General features: G+C 33.4%; 1 protein-coding gene across 1 annotated transcript; it reads left to right on the top strand.

The window, feature by feature from the left end:
* The first annotated feature begins 7622 nt into the window (after positions 1-7622).
* On the top strand, positions 7623-9907 carry LOC111415891 (uncharacterized). The gene is made up of 3 exons (XM_023047773.2): positions 7623-8010; positions 8069-8530; positions 8989-9907. The coding sequence occupies exons 2-3, from the start codon at positions 8225-8227 to the stop codon at positions 9388-9390; spliced, it is 708 nt and encodes a 235-aa protein (XP_022903541.2). The 5' UTR covers positions 7623-8010; positions 8069-8224; the 3' UTR covers positions 9391-9907.
* Positions 9908-10334: the final 427 nt, after the last annotated feature.

The raw sequence follows: 10334 nt of genomic DNA on the forward strand, positions 1-10334 counted from the left end.
TTCGAAATGACGCTCACAAAAAAACTTCATTTTTAACGCAGTAGGAGAAAGTAAGAGCAATTTTGCGTTACCTATTAATATAAGCATATAAATCAGTATTTTAATATATTTGGTTTCCGTGCCTTTTAACCCCTTGTCTAATTACTATATTATTTCAAAATATTACTAAAAGATAAAGCTTATTTACAATTAAAGACCAATAATTTTAGTTTTAATAACTAGTTTTAAATAATAATTATAGATATTTAAAGCAAATAAACTAGCTGTCATGACTTTTCATGATTAATAAACTGTAACAACTTTTATAGAACCGTAGTTTCATAGTTTCATAGCTCCGATTTTATAGATTACACAGTTATTTTCCAAAAAATAGTTCACAAATAATAGATTCATTTATATTTAAATATTAAAAACGTATCTGGTTTTCGTACAATAAAATTTTATTTATTAATTTAAAAAAAATACTAAACAATTATTATTATTAGCACAAGAAAATATAAGAGGGGGAATATAAATCAAAAATAGTGCTGCCATCTCTTAATCATATCCGTTATTATTAGAAAATCCATCAGCGCCCCATAGTGTACAAATCCAAAAATAGCACTTTACGCGTTACCAATTTTTACGTTGCGGTTAGCAGTCTTCTTGTATATGTAAACTCAAATAGCTGTATTTAATTATTTATTTCGATTATAATTTACAAACAATGAATAACCCTTCTATTGTTAACTGTCAAATCCTCTCTTTCTATTTAATACCAATCCACGAAAATGAAGACTCCCTAGATATACAGCGTGTCCCGTATCTTCCGCATCAGAGCATTATACGGTTGTAGGATACATTATTCTGAAGCGATCTTTCTAATAAAATTTTTTCGAAATGTTTATAATAACCGCACGGGAACTGTTTAAAGGAACTGTTTTTCGTCCAATCAGCAGATCGCAAATCAGACTCAGGTAGTCGGTGCCACCCTCGGCCGGTCCGCTACGCCGATGATAACACGTTTCCCACGTGTACTCACCAATAAATTCGTCATGGAAAGAGAAATAAACTTTTTCGATGAATCAAAGTTGTCCGTTATTGGTCGTCGTTAAACAGTTCCCGTGCGGTTATTATAAACATTTCGAAAAAATTTTATTAGAAAGATCGCTTCAGAATAATGTATTCTACAACCGTATAATGCTCTGATGCGGAAGATACGGGACACGCTGTATAACAAGTCTGGTATAAAATGGTCAATGGTAGAAGTGGGTAGAAGTAGCGCGAGGTAGTTCGAGCAATACCGCCACACTCTCGTTCCTCGGTCTACTTCGTCCTACTTCGCGAGAGACTGGAGGGGACTATAAAATTTGCTTCATCAAATAATCTCGTAGACGCGGGTTTCACCTGCCTAGCTGGGGTTAACGAAGGTCTATTTTCGTGAATTCTCGATGTTCTCGTTTCCGATGGCCCAGGGATTGTTCTAAAGATTGGCATTGGTAGAGTAACAGGATTACTTATTGAATAAGTCTTCCTTTGTATAATTTTTCCGCACGTAGTCCGAATAGTTGCTTCCATTAAAATGGTCGTATAAGGTTTTAGTCTGCTAATATGTACCACTAAGGTTGTTGAACTATTACAAGCTTTAATTTGATAATTGACAGCGTTAAAATTTTTAATTATTCCAAATGGACCTACCCACGGTTGAGCTAATTTCCTCGACAACCCTGGCTTAACCGTCACATCGTTTAACAAAACTAGATCTCCTAACTGAAACCAAGAGGGTTTACTCTTTTTATTATAATATGCCTGTTTTTCCTACGCTTGTTGTAATCTTTGTTCTACTTCGGTGAACACATTATTCATTCGGGCCACAAATTCTGATACGTAATTTTCTGTAAAATCGTACTTAGTTGTTAAAGGTTTGATGAAATCGTTAATGGGTAACTCAATATTTCGACCGTACAAAAGAAAATAACGAGTATAACCTGTACTACTGTGATATGCCGAGCAATAAGCGAAAACGACAAAGGGTAACCATTCATCTCAATCCCTTGATTTTTGTCGATATAATACGATAATATGTCTTTGATTACACAGTGGCTTCGTTCGATCAATCCATTATATTCGGGATGGTAAGGAGTGGTTTAAATTTTTTCGAGTTTTAATAACCTACATGTTTGCTTCATCAAACATGAAGCAAAATTATAACCGTTTCAGCTTTCTGACCTGGCTACCCTCGCCAGGTTGCTTCGATATACTTAAAATGTACCGATTTCCGTTCTCTGTAGTTATCAATGGGCCAACGCTATCCATTGACGTACGTTCGAACGGACGATTTATTGCCTGAAATTTTTGTACCGGTACTTTCTGGAGGTGCAATGAAGTTTTACGGCGATTACATAATTCACAATTATTACAATAATTCTTTATATCACGGTTAAAATCTCATTAACATGTAGATTGTTAATAACTCTCTGTGGTATGCGCTATATTTATGTTCGGCGGGGGACAGCTTTAGAGACAGAAATAATAGCGGTTTCCATTGATTGTTGTATTGTGAACAGATATGGATATGATGTGTTTGCGTGTAACGTTTATATTATATTCATCAGTTCTAAATTTAATTTTTATACAGTTTCTCATATTGCGTCAAGTTACTTTGATAAGGGCGTGCGAAACTCGTTCAAATTTACGAATACCAAAAATAAATCTCAAACAACTATTTTGACTTCTATTTTTTCGCTATTTAAAAGTATATTTACATCCCTTGCATTTAAGTTACCGAAACACACTATTTTTGATTTTGTTGGATTTAAATGCAATGATATTCTATTAGAATAATCAAGTAGCGATTTGAGATCCTCATTTATGAGCGAGCAGGTCGAAGCAAAAGCATGTCTTGGAAAAGAAATATACATCTGAGTGTCATCAGAACAAATGTGAATGCATACATGAAACTGATTGGCGAACCAGACGCCCCAAGGTAATGCAATTGTGCTATGAGCATCTGATGGTTTACCTTATTGAATGTCTTACTATAATCCAACAGTATCAGAACAGTACATAAGTTTTTATTAGCATTTATTATGTCATCAGTTGGGTTGGGTTCAAAAGTGTCACAACTATGATTAGTACAAAAACCAGATTGAGTAGAAGGTAGTATGTCATTGTTATTTATATATTTACGTAACTACGTTTCCATACATATGGGACGCAAATCCTCAAATCCTAAGCGAATCTGTTTCTTAGGTAAAGGCGCCACAATGTATCGTAGTATATCAGACCCACCTTTTTTAATTAAAATAATATTCAAATCGTCTATTCCAAATGCCAATCGTCTTAATACCATTTATAATGTATGATATTTCTGATATATCTACAAAATTAAATTTAAATTTATCACAATGCTCAGGAAAGTACTCATTAGAATTATAGAATTGTAGTAAATCATTACATGGACCAGAACTTCTTTACAAAGATTGAACGAAAAAATCGTTAATTTTATTTACGTCTTTTAAGTTAGAGGGAATAGAGGGTTTAGGTTTATTATCAATATTAATTTCTTTAGAAGTCTCTAGCTGGTTCTTTCATTAATATGCCTTAGTGTAGTTGACAAATACACGTTTTTCTCACGACGTATAGCAGATGTTGTTAGATTTCTCAATGATATATAGTAATCAAAATGTGTCTGCTGCTTAGTCATTTTGAACTGTGGCTAACGCTTTATCTCACAAATTCATCATAAGCTTTACATTATCAGTCAGCCATGGACCAAATGGCTTCGAAGTTAAATGTACTGGTCGTAAGGGTGGATGGTAATCTAACAAGCTTAACCCTTTCACTGCTATAAATATAAGTGTTTTTTTAAAATTATTAGTTATGTATTTTTTTGCGATTTTAATGATTTTTTAATATTAATTTATACTTTTGAAGTAAAGGGATAATAAAACTAAACTTAAACGTTAGGAGAGAAAAAATATATTGATACTAACAATTAACAGTAAAAATAAAAAGATTTCCGATAAGATGAATAATAAACAGTAAATAAGAAATAAATAAATGAGAAGTTTTTGTAATAATGTAACTAAATAAAAATATTCTTTTTCAAAACCTTAATACATTGTGGTGTTTTTCGAAGCAAGGTTGCACACATCATGCAACTACACATTTTGCACACATGTACCTCCTTTCTCTTCGTTTTCTCTCCCCTGTTGAGGTATGTGTGCAGACGTGGCAATATCTGGTGGGATATTCTTTTTTTGGTGTAGGAGGAACTGGAACTGGAAAATGACGGAAATGATGGACGACCTCTTTTCAGTCTTTGCCCTGGTTTTTGATATTTTGTTAAAAACTCTCTAATGAAAGTCAATCCAATATCTGCTATGCTTATATTCTTCCCAGTTTTGACATTGAATATGGTTTGGCAGTTTAGAAGGGTTATATCAAGGTGGAAGAAGAGCTTTCTGTACCACTTCAAGGATTTTCTCACACATCCTACTGAACTGAGCAGCATGTCTGATCTGTCAACGGATCCCATGTGATAGTTGTACTGAATGATGCAACTTGAATTTACTTTTTGTTTTTGAATCTAATCGCAGTTTGCTTCATTTGATTTTTATGAATAGTTGTAAGCATAAACACCTCTCTCTTATCAAACCATTTTAGAGCCAGTATTTTGTCAGTATGATGAACTTCTAGTTCACCCCTTTTCATTTTTTTTTTCAAAATTGTGCATTCCCTTACGATTCTTCCTAATAGTTCCACATACATTAGTACCGTTTTGATGAAGTCAAAAAGCTGCGGGCTGGAGTACAATAAACTTTCGTCGATGCAAATATTTTCAAAGGGATGGAAGACTTCTTTGAATGTTTTCCGCAGATGATCTAAAATTGGGTTTATTTTGTACATTCTATCAGCCGAAGGCTAATTGTAATTCTGTTGATGTGAAGCAGACGTAACAACAGCAAGGGGTGATAAGAAGACGATCTGTGGACCAGTATTCGTTGATACTCAGCTTCTTCATCTAACCATCAGCATTGTTAGGGCAAAGAATACAAAAAGTTCTTCAGGTGTTGTTTCTTGCCATTTTTGCAATCTTAATTTTGAAGATGTTGGTCCCGAGAAGAGATGGTTGTGATTTGTAACTAATTCATAATATTGATTTGTTTCTTGACAAATTTTCTTCATAATTTCAGGCGTAAAATATAAATGGAAAATATCTAAAGCCGTCGGATCTGGTATTTCAAACACTAAACAGTAGTTAGCACAAATTTTCTCATGATTGTACAGCTGAGAATATTGCTTAAGCTTTTTTCCACACATGATGCATTCATATGTTTTTGACGGCATTATGCAACATCTTTATTACGAAGAATCTATATAATACACATGCTGACTTGAAGTTTTTGTATCAGAGTGCGCGGTAAATAGATCGGATACGAAATCGTCGTGGGTATTGTTCGGGCTCTAAGCTAGCTTCGGGGTGGGTTGACTGAGCCTACAACGCGCCAGTTGAACTTTGCCTCTTCTGGACTGGGATCGATATTTATGAACCTTGAGTCGGCCGCGTTGCTTGGAAAGGAGTGCGTAAAAGGATGACGCGCAACCTTTAAGCGGTGGAAACGCCCGTCGCTTGTGACTCCATCGTGGGGTAATTTACATATTTCATTGAAGGTAGATGCAATAAATTTAGTGCCTCTATCGGTTGCAATCGCATTAGGAATGCCGTATCTCAATCTCAGAATCTTTTGTTTTAACTGGGTATGCCCCCGTATATTTTGTTAGTTCACACTGCAGTGTTAAGATGTAGCAATTATCACTAACATCTTGTACTTTGTCTTAATGGACCTACAAGGACTAAAGTTAAGTTCCAGGATAGGATCGTTAATAAAATTCGCAATTATTTTTTCATGCCAATATTTCGCAATTAATAATTATTGCTTCATCAGGGCGTGATCTTTACTACAAACAAACAAACGACAATTAGTAACTAAGTACAAAATTATCAAAAAACCTTACAATTGCAGGGAAAATGGCCAAAACAGCAAACAACTTTCTATAGAATTCCGCATCAAAAACACGTGTAACGAACAAATATTAAAACACCTGTGGCGCAAGCGCCTGCGTACAAAATGTAAAATACAAAATCGCTAACTTCACGTTAAGCGTGAAGCGCGAGTTTTCTTTTCGCAAATCAAAAACCGATTTTTAAAAAGGAACTTATTTATACTATTTTAAACAAGCAGATGTTCACTCTAATGCAATAGTTGAAGAACTTCAATTAAATTAACGTATGCGACGCTTTATATACCTTTTTCTATTCGCAAACTGTTCGCACTGGATTCGAAGCTGTAACTTCTCCACTCTCAGTCGAAAGATCCTCCTGGATTTCGACAATCTTCTTTCTTCGATTTTCTCTTTTCTTTATTATTATTTTCTTTGTTATAATTTACATTTTCTAATCGCTCAATGTTATCTTTATTAATATAAGTTAAATTTTGTAATACAATTTCTGGATTTTCGCGAACAGTTACATTATTTGTTAATTGGGGTACAACTAACGATGGTAATTTAAGAAGAACATTATTAAAATTTCTAATTCTAATTTCTTCAATATCACATTTACATAGATTTTTATGTTTAATTACGTATGTACCTTGTAGTTCAAGGATATTAACAATCTTGTTACATTATCTCTAACTTTAGTTTTTGAATAAAATAACAATACAATTCCAAATGGCAAATCAATTATTTCATAATTTTCTTGATTATTTAATTTTACAATTTTACAATCATTCGTAATTAAATTTTGCGTAAGGATCTGATACTCACATCATTTCGTTTCTCAATTTGATGTTTACATCAAAATTTCTGTTGAGTGATTTCAATACAGGGTGCGTCAAAAGTCATAAATTTATTGTCATTACTTGCAATATATATTTAAATATATTCGATCTGAATATGGGTATTATTCAACTTGGTCGGTAAAGGATATGATTCAAAATATTGGAATATTTTGTTATTTATCACAGGAAGGAGTAATATTATAATGAATTTATTATCTTTTCTGTATGCTTTAACTTCGATTAATGATTTTATTATATCTCCTTTTTCAATTAAAATTTCAAAAGGAAATTTATGATTCGTATCCAAATGAACTATTTTTAACTCATTTACTAACTGTGTCGGGGTTAGTAATAAAGGGTGTAATTCATTATTCATTGCATTATTTATAATTTCAATAAATTCTCGTTTAAAGTCCTAGCTGACATTTCTAAATATTGAATTTTTGTGTTTAATCTATCGTTTTCTTCAAGTTCATAGGAATTAGTTTCTAAATATTCAATTTTATCGACAATATGTTTAAAGTTATTATTTATTTTGATTTCCGAATCATTTACAATTTTTGCTAAATAATTAAGATTTGAATCAATACTTTGTTGATTTTTATTCAATTTTGATATTAATTCGTCGTACCTTTCTGCATCTTTATCATCGAGATTTCCAGTGATTGCTTTAATTAAGTTTCCTGCTATATTAATTAAACCTCGTTTATTTCTTCGATTATAATTATTATAATTTAAATCTAAAATTTCTAATTTTACTTTTATTTCTTCCATCAATTCTTTAATTAAATTTATTTTGTTCTCATTTATATGTCTGTTTTGTTCATTTATTATTTTATCATTTAATAATATATTTTTAGTAATAATAAGTTCACTTCTATTATCAATTCTAAATCGCTATGGCTGGTCCTAACTTATTTACTATTATGCCTTTAGGGCTCTTAATTTCTATTAGGGGCTTTCACACGTACACTTTTTCACGCAATCTTGGAATGGCCCGTTCCCGTCGCGCGTTCTAAGGACAGGACTGGAGCGCGGCGTGCCAAGACTGTTGCAGTAGAAACAGACACAGTTTTATCTCGCATTCTTCATTGCGGTTGAAAACTGTAAGCGCCGATCTCGTGTGTGTGAACGTAAAAATTTCCGGTATCATTCGCGATTAGTGTGGCGTTTGGAATTTCAGGTAAGTTTGAAATTTTTGTCTAGAGTTGATAAATTTTTGAATAATTTTTACTTTTTAGATGGTTAAATATGCCTAAAAGTCGAAGGAATAATCAGATTATTGCAGTTGCTGCCATATCTACTTATAAAAAAATATTGGAAAAGTCTAAACAGCGAAACAGAACGGAATGGGTCAAACAATGGAAACAAGATCGTGAGGTGAGGTACACGGACATATGCCACTTCTACGTCAATTGAGAGAAAATTACCCAGATGACTATAAGAATTACTTAAGAATGGATTCGACCACATTTGATAAATTATTAGAAGTTGTTGGTCCCAAAATTGTGAAGCAAGATACTGTAATGAGACAGAGTACTAGTCCGGAGGAAAGATTAACGGCAACGCTAAGATTTTTGGCAACGGGTCGATCACTTCAAGATTTGAGTTTCACCACAGACATTGGTACATCAACTCTTTGTGATTTGATCCCGGAAACTTGTAAGGCCATGTTTGAGTCTTTGAAAGGAGAATCCATGAAAGTAAGTAACCTACAAATAATACGAATAATACTTAATTGTACAAATTCCATCCAATGTCAGTGGATCGGCATTTTTATAACTTTCATTAATCATTTAGCAGTAGAAAATGTAAAGAAAAGGATTTAAAAAGATAGATAAATAGATAAATTATTGAAAAGTCCTCTTGCCAGTACTTGATTGATAAGGCTTTCGGCGTATATGGCTTGGCTTGGAGGCATCCTTTGTAGCTTTTTCGCTACACTCACACCTGCCGCATCAAATTGAGTGAGATCCGTAACGCTTTTCTGAGGCTCCAATACGGTTTTACACAATTCAATGAATTCTCTGGTTTCTGTGGAAGTATTTGGCCTTTTTTTGTCTCTTTGGAAATGATCCTTTTTTTTGAAACTGGTGTCACGACACTCGACGTGGTCTTCTTAGCCTGGAACAAAATCATTAATTGATTTTTTTCTTTGCAGTTTCCAACTTCTAAAGAAGAATGGCTTAATATTTCTAAGGGATTTCAAGACAGATGGCATTTCATAAACTGTGGAGGAGCTTTGGACGGTAAACACATCAGAATAGTGCCTCCTCCTTATTCAGGAGCGCAATACTACAATTATAAAAACTTTTATTCAATAGTTTTGATGGCGCTAGTGAATTCAAATTACGAATTTATTTTTGTGGATGTGGGAAAAAACGGAAGACTATCAGATGGTGGTGTTATCGAGTACACGGACTTTTACGATAAATTAATGAAGTCAGAACTCAGTTTACCAGATAACTTCGAAACTGTTAATAATTTAAACTATGTGTTTATGGACGAAGCGTTTAGTCTACATGAACATTTTTTTAAAACCATTTCCACAAAAGGAACTTGATTATGCAAAACGAATCTTTAATTATAGATTGTCCAGGGCAAGGAACGTAACAGAAAATGCTTTTGGTCAAATAGCAGCTAAATTCAGAATTCTCCACACAGCAATAAACATGGCTCCGACAAAAATAAAATATGTAGTATTAGCTATTTGCGCATTACACAATTTTTTGTTAAAACTAAAAACACCATATGCATCCAGTTCAACTTTCGATCAGTATAATGCCGATGGATGAATTCAAATGGGGGACTGGAGAAATAATAGTGTAGATATGGTCAATGTACAGTCATGTATCACAGCGAGAAATGCTAGTTCATCAGCAAAAATAGTTCGTGAAGCTTATATGCATTATTTCAATGGAGATGGAAAAATAGACTTTCAAGATGAAATGCTTCGAAAAGGAAAAGCATAAACTTTTTGTTAATTAAATAAGTACCTTCATCTATCATTACTTGAAATGGTATCCAGTTGTACGAATGCCTATTACCTGTGTCATAAAATAATATGTCAGATAAACTTACCTCGGTGTTTTCAATATTTTCCTTATTTCCTGGAGTGCTGACAAGTTCTTCAGAAAATCCGACCGATGCTTCCTGATCCTGCTCCAAATCATCCTCCTCAAGAATCTGATTATCCTCGGTGTTAGGAATGTTACTTATACTAGCAGTGGGTAGTTCCTGATCCTTCGTGAATAATAGCAAGTCGAAATACCACAAAGATGGTACATAAACATCATCAGTTGATGATCCACTTCTCTTTGACGACTCTACTTTCTTGAGTTCCTTTCGGAAAGATTCTCGCAAGCTCTGAATCTTTTTAACCACAAAATCGCGATTTGCCTCTGGATATATGCTTTGGCAAAGTTTCACCAACTTTTCGTATGCATCGTTTTTTAAATTTTTGTTTGTGTACTCTTTAGATCTTATTTTCCATAAGCACGGATTAGA

The sequence above is a fragment of the Onthophagus taurus genome, chromosome 8 (genome assembly GCF_036711975.1).
Source record: "Onthophagus taurus isolate NC chromosome 8, IU_Otau_3.0, whole genome shotgun sequence".
NCBI classification, from domain to species: Eukaryota; Metazoa; Arthropoda; class Insecta; order Coleoptera; family Scarabaeidae; genus Onthophagus; species Onthophagus taurus.